We start from the raw sequence: 16,935 nt of genomic DNA, 5'->3' as shown, positions 1-16,935 counted from the left end.
AGGTTTCGGTGGCTCTCTTCTAAACTGGTTAAAATCTCAGTGTCCTGGGCTGGTCTTAATTCTTCTATTCTTCCTCTTCAGTATGGGGTACCCCAGGGTTCTGTCTTGGGTCCCGCCTGCTCTCCTTTCTTGCCTCATTTGTCTCTACCATCCATCTCTATGCTGATCATACACAGCTCGTTCTCTCCTCCTTTTCTTCCTCTATTGTGGGGGGTGTAGATTCAGCCCCAGAATAATTTATTTTGTTTGATTGGTTAAAAATCAATTCAACCTTTAACATCGGTACCAATTAATCAACAAAAAAACAAATCAAATTAGGAAATTGCAACATACATTACAATAAAAGGAAAAAGAAAAAAAGACGGTAAGAGAAAAAAAAGACCAAAAAAAACAGATGAATAACGAATAGAAGCCGTTGAGCCAGATGAACAATAGCTCCACACACAGTCTGCTGATAAAGTATTAGAATCATTTATGAACTCAAGTAAAGCCCTTTCTCTTAACTGCTTCAAAGAGTCACACTTTATAATTAAGTGTCTAGATGTTTCTGTCTGGTTCAAGTTCTTACAAAACCTACAACTTGCAGTGTCCTCTTTTACAAGGCCATATCTTAACAAAATGTCCTTAGTGTGCATCAAATTCTAATGGAATCTCACAAACAGAGCAACCAGATTCGCTAGCATAAATTGGAAAATATGGGGCTAATGTGCCTTGCTTTTTCAATCTTCTTTTAGGTGACTTAAGGAGATATGAGTGAAATTCCATCACTGTTAGCCCAATCTGCTGCAAAAAGGGCCCTCTTTCCAGTCAGATCATGTGGGGTGCATCCAGTCTCAGCCAACAACAACACACCAAGCCCCTATAACTCAGACAAGGCTTGCAAGCCTCGAAGCTCGCAGGCCTTCCAAGTCACAGAGGAGGGAATTCTCTGGGAGAGCCTGCATCCTCCCATAGAGTGATAAGTATCACCAGAAAGCTCTAGACTTTAATGAGATTATGCCAAGTTCATAACGGATTATTGAATGTGGCAACAAGCTAGGGAGACTAAGGTCTCTTCTCCAAATCGAGGCTTCTAGTTTAGACAAGTATTCAATAATTGAAAGATCATACATCTCAATTCCATACAGTAACTTAGGGGCAATCTGACCCTCAAAAAAGTGCAACGAAGGCAATAATGAAAACTGACCATACTTTGAATCGACCATACACAATTTCGCTAAATTAAGGGCCTTTTTAATCAAGCCAAGAGCGAGTTGCTAGAATAGAGGATTTTGAGTTGATCATAAAGCCCACAAAGAGTCAATCCTCTCCACAGGTTCCGTCTGAACATGCCACTTAAAGGGAGATTGTTTCCTTGTATAAAATAGTTGCATCACATTTGTCTTTGCTGGGTTAACAGACAAATAATGGGCATTCACAAATGCGGAAAAGCTGTTCATCAAGTGTTGCATGTCTATAGGTGTATTGTCAAAGATTAGGTAGTTGTCTGGTCTCAGATTGAATATTTTGGGTATTGCCAGAGGTTGAAGATATTGATCTAAATCTCCCATATACACATTATAGAGGCAAGGAGCAGGCACCTCTGCCTCACACATCTGAAAGTTTTTTTTTAAATCGGGCGTGACAATCGACCTTGTTGATTTAAGCTGACTTGAATAGTGGACCAGAGAGAACAACAATTTTAGGAGACCTGGGGGAATGCCCCACCCCTGCAGCTTATGCCACAACAGTGTCCGATCTACCGCGTTGAAGGCTTCTAAAAGGTCAATGGAAGCCAAATACACTGGATTACTCCCCATTGACCATGCTTGAGCCTGAATGCACTTAAGTAAGATGCCGTTCAACTGGGTAGCAATCTATTTTCTGAATTCCATTTGCCACTTGGAAATTAGGCCTTGACTATTGGCCCAGGATTCAAGATGTTATAGATTTTACAATCTGCGTCCAAGATCGCGATAGAACAGTAATTCCCTGGATGTGCTCTCTCCGCCTCTTACAAATGGTGACGTGTGCCTGATCCCAAGCCGGGGGGACATATTTCAAGCCTCATTAATGTCAGAAAATAAGGTGTACAGAATTTCCCCCCCCAAAGTATCGGATTTAATAAGACTGTTTGAGAGTTCATTTGGATCCGGTGCTCGCGAGTTGCCGATTGCACCAATTAACTCCATGATTTTAGACTGTGAAAGGGCAATATGGAAAGAATCTTGCTCGGCCTCTCGATCCTTAAGGCAAAAATACAGTGATGATGTAGGGGCATACAATGTTTCAAAATGGTGTACCCAGTCCGCCCCGTTACAGAATTCAAGAGGCGTTAATCAATGACCAAAAGGACAGAGTTCTTATGCAATAAGGCAGATAGCATTGATTCTGCGTCCACTTGCAGACGATGGGCTCTGGTTGAGCGCAACCAGTTTTTATATGCCTGATTAACGTTTTGCGTGTAAATATTTTTTTGAGAATCAGAACAGTCATTTTTTTATTTGCCTAATCAAGCGTCTTAGTTCTCTTCTTTTATGGACCACATCAACGTTATATATATATATATGGGGATGACGGAGGGGGGGGGGGGGGGCGAGGCTTCCTACTACCTACTTTTGATGTATTGGATGCGATTACATTAGCTACAAGGCATTTAAAGTGCTCAACCGAAAAGGCTGAGTCTTTCTTGTACAGACTTCCAGGGCAAAGCAGTCAGCAATGGTTTCATTGACTTGGTGTAGCAAGCTTGGTGTCCAATGAAGACTGTTACATTGGATGTTCAATGTAACCGCCACATGCACGAAATCACTACAGACAGTGCGGTCCAATTGGCAATACGTCAAAGGTCAGTCCTGAAAATTTCAAAACAGGAACATTTTCCCAGCAACTAAGGCCCTGCAAAGATGTAATCAATGGTAGAAAAACCTGACCCGTTGGACCATGTTGAGGAGGGAATAACCCCTGAGGTCGTCACATTTAAAGGGAGTAGCCCCAACTCTGTAAGGCAATTCGCCCACACTCTGCCATACCTAGTGTTTAGGTCCTTATGGCCCAAGCGCACTTCCCTCAATGCCATTGCAGAAACGCAGTCTGAATGAAAGTCTTTTGCCATCAGCACATGATTGCTAGGTGCAGTACTATACCATTTCACAACATGCAAGGAGAGCAGATCAACATCAGCTAAAACGGCCCATACCCCGGTGCCAGTATATGTTAATGACCAAAACAATCAGGTCCACCTTGGACATGATCTTTATGTGGGTGGCCAGTAAACCAGACTGGAAGTCAAAGCTGGCCACTACCCCAATTGCAGGAGAGAGTTTCACCAAAGTCAGGAGACCACCGTAGGGACATTCATTTTCACCCTGACATGAGGCCTGGTGAATGGCACTATAGCCGTCATAAGCCGGTTGCAATTTTCTAGGTTTCATGCAGAGTAACAATGATGTGTTTCCTAAGTAAACAAGTCAAGGAGGCCTTATTAAACAGATGAACATGACCACTGGAATTAAATTAAATCTAAGAAAGGCAGGCTGGCCGCCTATGAACTGAGTCACTGCATGTTCAGGCTCACAAGCTTGAAGCCCCATAGTCTAAGTCGAGGAGGCAGCCATGAGCCAGGGCCAATCCTGGCTTTCTTTAGAGGCCAGTGTCTTCCTCTTCAAAGACAGAATATGTTCTTACACTGTGCCATTTAGTCCTGACTGATACATACTGTTGTGCTCTCTGCAGACCCAATAACCCCATTCCCTTCACAGCATAGGGGAAGGAGGCACCTAAAAGAGGAGTTGCAGGACAATACCCCAAAATCCAAAGAGGGGTGCAGGCCAGAGCACCCACTCCCTCAGGATGGGAAAAGGAGCGGACTTGCTCCAATGGAAGCAAAATAAATAAAAAGAGAAAAAGAAAACTACTCTCTCTTGCTCTTTCCTATGAGTGATCCGAGTCAAAGAGTGGGGGGCAGGGACGGGGAAACCTGTGATGTAAATTCGGCCCCAGAATGATATGAACTGAGAGGCCATGCAAAGCCACTACTGCAAGATTAAAGCTGGCTGATGGACGAGACCCATTGGAACATGCAGGCCAGCCCAAAACACTATTTTCCAACAGGATGCCTAGTAAATGCAAAAATATTGGCCCGACTCAACTTTACCAATATGTAAAGGCACTCAGATGAAGGAAAGTGTGACTTAGAACTGTAATATTGCTAAACGTGGCCAATGGATTCCAAAAAGACGTGGTGCTGCAGATGCGTACTCCATTTAAACTGGGAAATTGGCACATTTTGACTGAGGAAGACAAACAGCAGCATGTTAAATTGACTTCTAATGCGATACAAGACGCTGATCTAGAAATCTAAGTGTAGTTGTGACATATATACAAATGAAGCCAAGTGACATTTAATTTGACTCAAACAGAAACACTTTCCAACATATTAAATGACCTTTAAATGGGAAAGGCCTACTTGGAGTTTTAAAGTGGACAATGGATTCCCATTGTTAATAATGGCCTATGTGTGGACAATACCAAAGGGATACTCCTGTTTTTTCAACTGTTAAGACTAAAGAAATACTTATGGACAGAAAGCTCAGATTACATGTAAACTGTTACATGTAAAATACCTCATTTTGATGATTTAAAATGCCATTTTTTTCAGAATTATACATGTAGCTTGCTTTAGCAGCTTCCCGTTGGGCTGTGTAGCCTGATCTCTGACCCAAGAGACCTTTGGCTGAGGCCTACCAGGAATGCATGTCTGTTTCAGCAAAATGCTAATAAATACACTGTTTTCAGATCAAAATTGTGGAAGGGTCAGATAAGAAAAGACAGGCCTGACCTTTCAGGACTTTCATGGCCACAATCAACTGCCTGGCATCTTCAAACAGAGTGGTAATGGAACTTCAAAGACTGTTACACAAAATTTTGAGAAATGGAAACTCCAGGATGGCCCATATTAATGCATTGCCATTTAAATAACATGGGACACCTTTTCATTAATAACAGGAGAAATGTGCGTCACAATTAGTACATTCAGGACTCATTTCGAGGTCACCAAAAGCCAGTCAGTCCTGTGTAAATATCAATGTTATGTAATGTGTAGAATTTAAGTTAAGAAAACCGATTCTGGCCTTCTAATAAATCGGTGAAATCTAAAAGTCAGTGAGGTGATGGAAAGTAACATTAAAATGTGTTTTGATGTTCATAACCATTTGGGTTTATGGATAAACTGCAAAAAATTATAGCCCACTCCAGGAAGGTCATGCTGTAGTCAAAGTAGTATCCCCAGACCCATCATAAATCACTGAATCGGAAAATATATATATTATGGTGGTTATCTGTAAATTGAAGAACGTTCTTATGTTGTGACTTTCTGAGAAAGAAAAATGCATCTTCAAGAGTCATTTCTCTCCTTCCCACATTATCCATAACCCGGACCCTCCTAAAAAAACCTTGCCCTGTCGGCTGGCAGAGGCCGGACTAGAGAGGTGGGTGAGAAAATGAATGTCCGATCCGTGGGAAAAATGGCTCAGCACATCCCCATATTCATAATTCGGAGTGCGTCACAGATATTATTATATAAACTTAAATACTGTATGGGAAAGGGAGGAGATCTGGCAGAACCATTGGTGTACCACCTTGCCAGGAGAAAAAACAACTAAAAACCATCTTGGTGGGAGACAGTTGCCTAAATTGAGAGGCCTTAAACCTGGCATGGGATGGCAGAGATTGGGAAACCTAAAAGCTGAATGGGCCTGACATTTGAGGAGCCGGAGGAGGACTGGGTGCTGGTGACTATCCTTGACACAAGTTTTGACCAGATCGGTGCTTTCCAAAGATGGGCCCTGCAGTTTCCCTGAGGGCCCAATAACCAAGGTCTCTGGATTGATCCAAATGACAACAAAAGTGTGGGGTGAATCTGCCAGCCTTAATCACCTTCCTCCATAGTGGGTAAGGGGGAGCAGAACTGTCTAGACCCTGGCCATATTTGACTACAAATAGAACTCAGTTCTCCTACAGAAAATCACAACATACATTTTAAATTGAAGTGTGAGGGGAATCTGTCTCTTACCCCATTCCTTTTGATTAGTGGGTTCTCTTCCATTAGTGGGGTGTGGTGGGGATACAAATGTGTATACCCTTAGCTTATTTAATCAAAAATATAACGTAATGAATTCCCATAGGGTCATTTATCACAGGATGTTTAGTCAAACTTTGAAATTGACAAAGATCATCCCAGTGCACAGTAAATGACACTAGTCTTTAATGTAATTGGGTAACCCGACTGTTCCATTGGGATGTGCTAGTGTTCCCAAAAACGAAAATCCCAAAACCCTGCTGTTCATTTGAATGTGCTGTGCCCCAAAACAAATTGCCCCATTGATTCCATTTCCCAAAACCCTGCCTTTCATTTGAATATGCCTTTGCCTCAAAAACAAAAATCCCTATCCATTCCATCGTCCCAAAACCTGCATGTCAAAGTAAGCCAGGTGTGAGTATCCAGTTAAAGAAATGCACTGTCTCATGGGAGTAAGCAGGTGGCACTCATAGCAGAAAGGTTTGAGAATATCTTGGGGGTAAAGAAGGAACAATGGTGCTGATTCAAAAACTGTTCTCAAATGCATGTATTTTGGGTGCTGAGAGATTAAGCCCATGTTAAAATGTAATGTATAAATGCCTCTGAACTTACTAAGCTGATAACCAAATGACAATCTGCCAGATTGTATGGTCATATTGCAATGCAATGTGTGATTTAATAATTGGGAGTTCGCGGGACAGGAGATAAAGAGTGACCGTGACTTGTATTCCGTCCAATGCAAAACGAAAAGTCCCCCATCTATTTTGTTTAGATTTGGAGGCCACAGTGAAGGTGGCGTGTGCAAATTAATTGTTTTACAGATATCTATTAAAACCATTTGTTAATAAAACTACTATATCAATACCCCGACCTGGTTCTTGGCTTAGTGTGGCACAGGGGGGAGACCGCCTTGGTGATGATATATGTTTTTCAGACAGGGCTAAGCGAACTAACTATTACAGGAATAACAGTATTTGGTGTGGCACTTGAACTGGGAGGGGGGGGGGGGAGAGAAGGGCCTTACTGTGTTAATAGTGGTGCTCAATAGACATCATTCCAGTATACATTCAACTCTTACTTCTTGCAGTTCAGTCTTGGGGGGGAAGTAGATGAAGGATGTGGGCCGATATCCAAGACTGAAGTTCTTTTCTTAGCCGCTACAATTGCGCCCCCCCTTACTACTTTTCCCCCTTCCTCTCTCCCAGTTTCACTTGCCGAATTCTTTGAGTTATTCTCAACTTGTCTCTTTCTTTCTCTCCTCATTTCTGCTCTTTCCCGGCTCCAGCTTTTTAATATCTGCAAGGCTGTTAGGCAAAGTTTGTATGCAGTACTCTCTGGGACCACTACACACAACTCTGAATACAGGTATAGGAAACTCAACCTTTGGTATAACCTTGTACTACACCGTTTTGGTAGCGTGTTTATCAGCCAGGCTTATCTCAAGAGGGGTAAATGTGAGCTGTAGTGGAGTTGCACAGATTTACAGTTACAAATATTCAGCAAAACTCTTACACTCAAGGTTTCTTGCACAAACAATTATTAATGTATTGATCAGTCAGTTAGAATAAGCCTTCTTCAGTAGGAAGCAATATAATAGTAACACACAAATACACTTCAATACTGTACACTCTTAGTTTCTAAATCAGTAAAGACCCTTTTGGAATGACCCACAGACACAACCTACACCCATAGGTGACTTCAATAACTAGGGTGCTGGGGACATGAATAACTTACTGTTGGTATTTAGAATACCTTTAGAAGTTGGTAAAAGGCAAAGGTTATTCGAACAAGAGACCACAAATATTCTTAAGCAGGCGAATACTTTTAGATTTTCCTAGAAGAGTCGTTCAGTTCAATAGGCTAAGCCAAAGTCGATGGGCAAAAGTCTTGTATAGGATAAAGCACTTCTGGTAAGTCAATGGAAAAGTCGTTGCACAAGTTCTTAGGAGTCTTTGATAAAAAAAGAAGAAACAAATGTAAGGCCACAAGCCGATTAGACTTGTGAGGTGCAGAAGTGGCAAGCACTCTACTAAGAGGTAAGTTCTCGCAGATGTTTTACAGTAACGTAGAAATGAAGAAAAAGATGCAGCTGATGACCTCTGTTCCTATGCAGCTCTGCAGATCTCACTCGTGGGGACAAGAGGGAGGACGTCAGGGGAATCCTGCAATGCACTGACACGGTCAAAACTTGAAACCGGCAAACTTCACTTTCAGTAGCTGTTCAGGGTTTCAGTTCCTAAGGAACACCATGGTTCCTGGCTGTCGAGATGGACGTTCCTTGCTTCTGGGGTCTTGCACTCTGTTTATGGGGCTCAGGCTTGGTAAGGCCTGCTTCTTGGGAGTCCGAAGGATCTTCCTGAAGCTCTACGCCAGCTTAAAAGCAACACACACAATCTAGTGTTCCTCTCCCTGGCTATATGGTTTCCAGCAGCATCTCTGTGGAAATTCAACCAGCTCCGAGATGGATGTCCAGGTTGCTTACTTTGGAGTGGATTGGTCCCACCAACTCATGGGGAGAAGTCGTCCTTGCAGGGGCTTCTCTGTCGATGCGTACTTGGCGTTTCGGCACTGCAGCAGGGCTTCACCAGGCAAACCAACGGTGCAGGAGTTGCAGCAGGCGTCCTCTTCAAGTTCTTCTTCGGTTCTTTCGTCCAGTGGTCGACTCTCCCTTCCAAGCCAAAATGCTTGCCTTTTATTCAGTTCTTTCCCATTCATTCCAGCCTAGCTGTCAGTCACCCAGCAGGGTGGCTGTCCCTGCTGGACAGTCAACCGGCCAATCATAGAGTGCATTTGGGTCTTCTAGGAGACTAAGCACACAGAGTTTCGGGCACTTCCCTCACTTCCTGCCTACCCCTGACACCCTGGAGCCAGAGGCGGGAATCACTAGTGAATCCCGCCAAAGGCAAAATGAACAAAGAGACCAAACCTGGTTTGGCGTGCAGAGTAAATCTTTCCACATAGAAATGGTGAAAAAAGAAGACTGGGGGCCATTTTGGCAGTCCGCATAGCCATGGACGTACCCAGACGGCCACACATATCCAAGTCCAGGAAAAAGCTTCACTGGCTTCCTGTACTGGAACGTATCCAGTTCAAAATGGGCCTACTGATACATTGCTCTCTTTATGGCAAGGCCTCGGAATACCTTAAAGCACTGGTCCTGCCCCACAAACCGACTAGAAACCTGCAATCTTCCTCTCTCGCTCAGTTACAGGGAATCAGTCACGAGATTTAGGGGTCTAGGCAGGTCCTTCTGAGCCATGGCGCGCCCGTTCTGGAACACCCTACCCTTAGCCATCAGAGCGACGTCAAATCTGAGACATTTCAGAAATACCCTGAAAACACATCTCTTCAGGTAAACTTTTAGGACTCTATGCCCCCTCATTTGACCCCGATAATCACTAGGGTGCACTCATGCTATCCACTGTCCTGTGCTTTTGTTGTCCTTTTGTGTTTATGTTGCGCCCAGATGCCTGCGGGCTGTTTCGGTGCATTACAAATAAATAAATACTGTTCCTCTCCCTCCATGTGCCAATTCCCATTTCTGCTCTTTCTCCCCCTGCCCCAAAACATTGGAACGCGCCTTCCCCTCCTCTTTGATCGCGATCTTCCTTTCACATCTTAAAACCCATCTGGATACTTTTTTGTCAATTTGTTTTACATGATTTGCACCGTTTTACTTGTGTACAGCGCTTTTGCGTAAAGCACAAAAAACAAAGAAGGATTGAACTTTGTCTTATGGTTTTCTCTATTCTTCACTGTTAAGGCCAAAGGAAAGATTTGAAAGCAATTAAATGTGCTTTCTGAAAGTCAATTGGCGAAAGCATTTTTGAAAGAAAAAAAAATCTACATAAGCAGCACAGGATTACCTGTTCTAATTGGCTATACACAAAAAGCTCTATTTAAGCATCCAGACACCCCTTATACACGCACACACGCGCGTACAAGCACATTCCATGTTTGACATTAGTGAAAATCCCTTGATGCACAATCCAGCCATCTCAATTGTGGTTTTAGACAAAGAAGGATATTAACTTGCAAGAAAAAAAAATCTTTATTTCAATCGCAATGAACACACTGAAGAGAACAGGTTAAATACTTAAGAAAGGGGCTGGGATTACTTGAGGAAGGGAAAGCTTGCACACTTAATCTAAACTCATATCTTCTTCTTCGTCCTTCTTCTCTTTGGCATCACCCTCCTTTGCCTCAGATTTGGAAGTGCCCTGCATTGCTTTGGCAAAAGCTTCCACATCTACGAGAAAAATAAAATGGAAAAAAATGTATGCCTCAGACACAAATACAACAATGTTATTTTGTGGACACGGTCAGTAAATCTAATATATAGACAACTCCAGTTACATGTTCTGCTGTAGAATGTCATGGCTTTACACCACAAAGATCTTTTAAATACTGGAATCTTTCAAGTTGCTTATCTTACAGGTGTAATGCAAACTTTACAATACAGTGTTAGCCAACTAAAAAGTGAGCAAACCAGAAAATCTTTACATTCTTAAGGGCTGTCAGAGCTATGATCCAAAAAGAATATTGAGAAACTAATTTGAAAATATGTATGCAGAATGTTTCTCGGAGGTCCCGACCTGTTAAGCAGGAAACATTAGTGGATTGGCCAAAGATTTACACGACCCGATGAAAGGACACCATTGGGTCAGACATCGCTGTACACCCCACTGCCCTTCCCTAGAGTATGCTAGCAGCCTTGATAAGCACTTTGATGACTACCCATTCCCAACTGTAGTCTGTGTGCATTCAGGAAAATGAGCCCTGTCCGCTTCCCTACAGTGCATACACTGTGATGCTGTCTCAGAAGTCCCTTTCCTCTGAGTAAATAGAATGTATTTACCTCCCATCATAAATACACTGTCTCCTACAGTAGACTGTGCGCCTTAAGCTACAATGTTTCAGAACATTACCACAGACGGTACAGACCACATCACATGTTTGCTCGGCTGCGCATAGTGTTAGTAGCTGGTGAAGCGCAGCTTCTGCACACCATCGCAAATATCAAATCATTAAGAATCTTGCTACCCAAGTCGAGCTAGCACTAGGTCTCCATTAATCTACTCCTTGTAGAGATAAACTGCGTTGACTCCTTGAGGTGATAGAGGCTTCAATAATGTACTTTCAATCATCTTAACACATGTTATGTAGATATTACTTCAAAACAAATGCACACGGTCAATGGTTGCGAGCAGTTTCATTGGGTCAAGATGTTGTTAACACAGATAACTGCACCAACACTTCAGTGACTTAATATCACCCTCCTTCCATATTCATCCCACTGCCCCACAAGTAAAATCTATTACACCGTTATGAACAACGCTAAATGCTTGTTGCAGCACCTGGACTGTCAACTCACCTCCTTTGTTGGCCGCCTCTACTGCCTCTGCAGGTAGTCCAAACTGACTCATCAGGGGGCCCAGCTGTCCTGAGGCCAAAGCTGCACTGAACATACTCAAAGCCTGTAAGACAACACATACATTTCAACAAGTCACGGATGTGATCTATCGTATTCGAACATCCCAAGCAAAAAATACATATATGAAAGCCCGAGTCCAGTTTACTTGTACAGTGTTAGCAAAAGTTAAAAAGAACATGCTACAACACAGAAAAGCGGCACAGATGAGACTATATGCAGGGGCTAGTTAAGCTGTAATGTTTTGCCAAATGCTTAATTTCGTCTCCAGCCGAAAAGTGGCCAAGACCAAAAAAGCTTGAAAATAAATGTACAATGTTTTTCAGAACGGGAAAGCCCCTTTATATCTGAGAAGGCCACGAGAGCGAATATCTAAAAATGGTCAGCTAGGGCATACATCAATTTTGAGGGTTCTGCTGTCCCATTTTTCAGGACCCCTAAAACCTTTGCTCTCTAAATCCCCCCACCCCTCCTCACTTGATTTTTGTGGTCCGGGTACTTCAGTAAAAGTCCCCCAAGCACTACAATCCTTTCTTCTAGGCTACCCTACGGTAGCCCATATGAGTGCCAGGACAGCTGCGCTTTCTAGCACCCCATTTTGCGCCACGGGTGATTATATCACGCTGCTTTTGTGTCCTGGAGTTGGCAGGTGGCGTTGTATTTTAGTTTTACCTTCATCAGGGGTGCAACCGATTTGACGGAATTAAACGTTTCCCTTTTTGTAGCTTACCCTGCATAAAACTGTGTTTTGGAATCTTTGCTGACTTGAGGTAAATGAAGCCCTTTTAGCTTTACTTATATGCTCAGTTTGTTTATTTTCAGGACGTAATCAGTACCAAAGACTGCAGGTGACCGTTTTTTATTTAGTAACAAAAATAAATAAAAAATAAAACTCATCTTAAGTGGAGTGTTATAGAGTGTTCAAATTGATTTTCAGAATCAGCCCTGGGAGCGGATTCTGGAAGGCTACCCTATTATAAACAGGGAGAATACATATCTTTCCTCTGGATGGTCGCATTGAAGATAAATATTGCACACTCGGTGCAGGTCATTCTAGGGAAACTTGGTTTTGCAAGAAGGCGGATATTTTTACGGGGAATTCTCCATTGCCGGCAAAGAAAGGCAGGTAGCTGATATTGAGAGAATTGTGTGTATGAAGGCCTAAGAAGAACCTAAACTTGTTCCTAAAAAGGATTTCCCCCACTCACTCTGTTTGCCTTTGGGCCTGGAGATGCATAGTCAACGGCTGTCGAGCCCCGATAGTTTCCCATATTTTGGTTGAGAAGTCTTTAACTTGAAGCATAAGCATGGCTGTGTCAAAAGCCGTCACACAAATAACTAGTTTGAGGCAATTGCTGTATAATAAGTACATGTTTACAAACTCTGCATGTAGTGTCCAAACCAATGGTGGGGGGTAAAAAAAACAAAAAAACAATCTGAGGTCATTGACAAGCGAAGGAGCTGTGCACATAGGATACAGTACGAGAGAAATGGCTCCTGTAAACTTCCTTTTTCATCTTCGAAAATAAGACCATGTAATACTCTGCACCGACTAATAGATGTCGGCCTAGCAAAGCATGTGAATCGAAGCAGATTCACAAGCCTCAAAATAATATGACAAATATTACCTACCCAGTAATCATCTTTCTGTGGCTTGTTTCTGCTTCTAATCACATGCTATGCGTAGGGCAAAATTCATGCCCTACTTGTGCATCTGTGCCGGAGTTTACAGCACTGCTGTGTGAAGACGTGCATGGAACTCATGCTGCTGCTTTGCCGATTTTGCTTCTAATGGAGCATTCGTAAGGTTAGAGTGTAGCACCTGTACTAGATGTTGAATGTTATTGTGGTGTGAATGGAAGTGTCTTGTTGGACAGCATGTAACAAAGTTTTACACATTTGACGATCCATCTTGCAAGAGTTGCTTTACTGATCGTATTCCGCAAAGAGGTAGAAGGGCAAGAGAACGCCAAGACGAGCAGAGTCCGAAAACCGCTCGTATCTAATCCGAAGGAACGGCAAGCTGTGGAGAACGCTACTGCAGCTGAAGAGTCACCCACACTGGAGCAGACTCTGGCAACACTGAAGGTATGTGGGTTTCCCAGATGAGTGCGAGTGGGGAAGGAAGGAAGAAGTTACTTACCTGTAAGTTCTCCAGCATGGGTCAGGCATGGATTCACATGCTCATGAATATTCCCTGTCGCCAGGCTGGGATTCCTCGGTAAAGGAAAAAAATCAGTTTCAGTTCCATTTCTGAACTGTCTTTCTCCCATCACTGAGCTCTGGGTCATACTGTCCCTAGCCAATGACCGCCCTCTACCTAAGCCCCTCCTCTGGCAGCCATCGTCAGATTTGGTAGCATGTAAAGTGTCAGAAGGACCAAGAGAAGAGCCGCAGAGGGGTAGGCGAGAGGGTTTGCATGTGAATCCATGCCAGACCAATGCTGGAGAACAACAGTTACAGGTAAGTAACTTGTTCAGCAGGGGGTCTGGCATGGATTCACATGCTCATGAATAAAGAATAAACAAAGTCTGACGACACCTTGGGCATAAAGGAGGGGTGCGTCCGCAAAGAGGGCCTGGATCTCCCCCACTTGTTGTGCAGAGGTGATGACCATGAGAAAAAACGTTTTCCATGACAAAAACTTGAGTGGTGCAGAAATTACAAGTTACTCACCATAGTGACTAACGTACTCTTAGTCCATAGTCACCCTTTCCTCCATACTGTATGGGCGTCCCCTCCAAGGGACGGGAGACAGAACCTTTTTCACCAGAAAAAAACCTTCCTTTTAAATTTATAGGCGCGCGGCCCAGGGAGCATGCACTTTCCTGACTCCGCCCTCCGGTGCCAGACCTCAGTCCCCATTGATGCGTCAATAGATTTAACATTGTAACACCAGTATTATTAGGGGGGGGGGGGGGAGGTTGGTGGGACGTATGGAGGAAAGGGGACTATGGACTAAGAGTACGTTAGTCTCTACGGTAACTTATAATTACTCTTACGTCCCGTCCCTTTTCCTCCATACTGTATGAGCGATTACAACTGATTGTAGGCCCAGGGTGGAGAGGAGATCCTCCTTAAGCAAATCGGTTCCCGAGAACCACCTGTCTGAAAGCGGCATCCGATCTAGAGCCGGCATCCAAACAGTAATGCTTGCAGAAAGCCGAGGGAGAGGCCCAAGTGGCCGCCCTGCTTATGACTTGCCAGGGGACATGGCATTGGAATGTGATGGCCGTTGTCTTGGCCCTGACTGTGTGGGCATGCATGTTGGCCGGGTGTGGCCTGTGCTGACCCTCATACGCTTCTTTGATGGCCGAGACCATCCAGCGGGATATGGAAGCCTTAGAGGCCTGAAAGCCTGGCCTCGAGCCGCCGAACGTGACGAACAGAGTGTCCGACTTGTGGAAGCCTTTGGTCCTGTCCAAGTAGAATTTTAGGGCCCGCCTGACATCCAGGTAGTGCAGCACTCTGTGCTTAGTCCTTGGGATCAGGAAAGAACGTAGGAAGGACTATTTCCTCGTTCAAGTGAAATGCCGATGGAACCTTGGGCAGACTATCTTGTTCTTGTGAAAGGTGGCATATGGTTCAGAGGCGACCAGTGCCTGAATCTCGCCGACTCTGCGAGCCGAGGTAAGAGACTAGTAAAGCCATCTTGATAGTGACCAGCCTAATGTCCACGGACACCATTGGCTTGAAGGGTTTGTGTGCCAGGGCACCCAAGACTATATTAAGAAACCACGCGGGGTGCGGTCTCTTGACGGGCGGTTAGAGCCTAGCGAGACCCATCAGATGTTTCCGGACGATAGGGTTGGAGGAAGAAAAAATGCCCTTCTCCGAGTTCCTGTAAGCCCCAATGGCTACAAGGTATGTACGGCAGGTATCAACCTGTACTCCTGAATGAGCGAAGTGCGCCCAAAAGGAGAGCACGTTGTCCAAATTGCAGGCCAAGGGGTAAATTCCCTTGGAGTCTGCCCAGTGGCAGAACATGGTCCATTTGCTCTTGTACTGGGCCCTGGTGGCTTTTCTCCTGGCGCCATGCATGATCTCCAAATTGGCCTATGAGAGGCTAAGGTGCCGAAGCATTACCTGCTCAGGTACCACGCTGCGAGGGCCATTTTCCCTGGCACCAGGTGGATGATCGTGCCCCCCTCTGCTGTGCCAGAAGATGTGCTGGGCCTGTCGGAAGGTGTATAGGTGGCACCTCCGAGAGGCCGAGAAGCTCCGAAAACCATGGCCTGGCCGGCCACCATGGAACTATCAGAATGAGGAGGAGTCGGTGAGAATCCTTGATCTTGCAAATTACTCTACCAGAGAAGTGGGCCGAAAGGCAAAGGCTTTCATGCCGGTCCACTGCAGGTGAAATGCGTCGCCCAGCGAGCCAGGGCCCTGCCCTTGCCAGGATGCAAACTGGGAACACTTCTTTTTGTGCCAGGTGGCAAAGAAATCCACCTGGGGATGACCCCCACCTGTTGAAGATCTCCTGCGTAACAAGGTCGTTTAGCTGCCACTCATAATTGTCCACTCCCAGCCTGCTGAACCTGTCAGCTTCCAGGTTGGATTCCCCCGGGAGGTGGACTGCCGAGAGGTAGATTTTGTTTTCCAAGGCCCATTACCACATGCTGTCTGCACAGAGGAGGGGATCTGGTGCCTCCCTGTTTGTTGACGTAGAACATGCTGGTCGAGTTGTCAGTCTGGATGAGAACAACCTTGCCCCCGAGAAGTGGGAGGAATACTCTGAGCGCTAGCCAGATGGCGTTCAGCTCCAACCAATTGATGTGGTATTCCTGGTCCTGTCGAGTCCAGGTGCCGTGGACTGAGAGGTCATCCAGGGTGGTGATGGTGGCCTACGGAGAGGGCAGCCGGAAGGGCTTGCCCGTCCGTAGGTTGCAGTCCATGGACCACCAAGTTAGGTCCGAGTGAAGAGATGGTGAAACATTGATCTCGGATTGCGAGCCCCCGCTACTGATGCCATGAGGCCGCGGAGCGCTGCTGAATCCTTCTCATCCTTAGTCTAGCGTGCGGCACGGCTAATAGGACCATTGCCAGTAGACCCAGCAGATGTTGGTACCACCCTGCCAAGGTCTCCTCTATGCTGAGGAAGTGGGGGGTGGGCCTCTTGATGGCAGAGATTTTGTCTTCCGACAGGAAGACCCTCTCGGAGCACGTGTCCCAAATGAGTCCCAGGAATGTCTCAGTCTGCGTAGGGAGCAGCTGTGACTTCTTGAGGTTGAGCGAGAAGCCCAGGTCATGCAGTGTGTTCTTAAGGGCATGGGACGAGTGGTGAACCGCCTCCGGAGACGTAGCCCTGACGAGCCAGTCGTCGAGTTATGGGTAGATGTGGAGGCCCTGGACTCTGAAGAGGGCCGCTACAGCGTTCATGAGCCTGGTAAAGACCCTGGGGGCCGAGTTGAGGCTAAACGGAAGGACCTTGTATTGGAAATGGTAG

The 16,935-nt window shown here is 45.0% G+C and overlaps 1 protein-coding gene across 2 annotated transcripts in view; it reads right to left on the bottom strand.

Annotated features, from left to right (window-relative positions):
- Window positions 1-10,090: 10,090 nt before the first annotated feature.
- The window catches only part of ADRM1 (ADRM1 26S proteasome ubiquitin receptor), a 337,972-nt gene continuing 331,127 nt past the window's right edge, over window positions 10,091-16,935 (bottom strand). For both annotated transcript variants that reach the window (XM_069650735.1, XM_069650736.1), the window contains 2 exons: window positions 11,433-11,535; window positions 10,091-10,307 (listed from right to left, as the gene is read on the bottom strand). In XM_069650735.1, coding sequence (XP_069506836.1) covers window positions 10,201-10,307; window positions 11,433-11,535 — 210 coding nt within the window. In that variant the 3' untranslated portion in view covers window positions 10,091-10,200. The remainder of the gene's footprint in view (window positions 10,308-11,432; window positions 11,536-16,935) is intronic.

Source organism: Ambystoma mexicanum, chromosome 3p (assembly GCF_040938575.1).
Source record: "Ambystoma mexicanum isolate Mex_15411 chromosome 3p, UKY_AmexF1_1, whole genome shotgun sequence".
Classification (NCBI taxonomy): Eukaryota; Metazoa; Chordata; class Amphibia; order Caudata; family Ambystomatidae; genus Ambystoma; species Ambystoma mexicanum.
The sequence above is the reverse complement of the archived record's forward strand: the minus strand, read 5'-3'. Positions and strand labels throughout refer to the sequence as shown.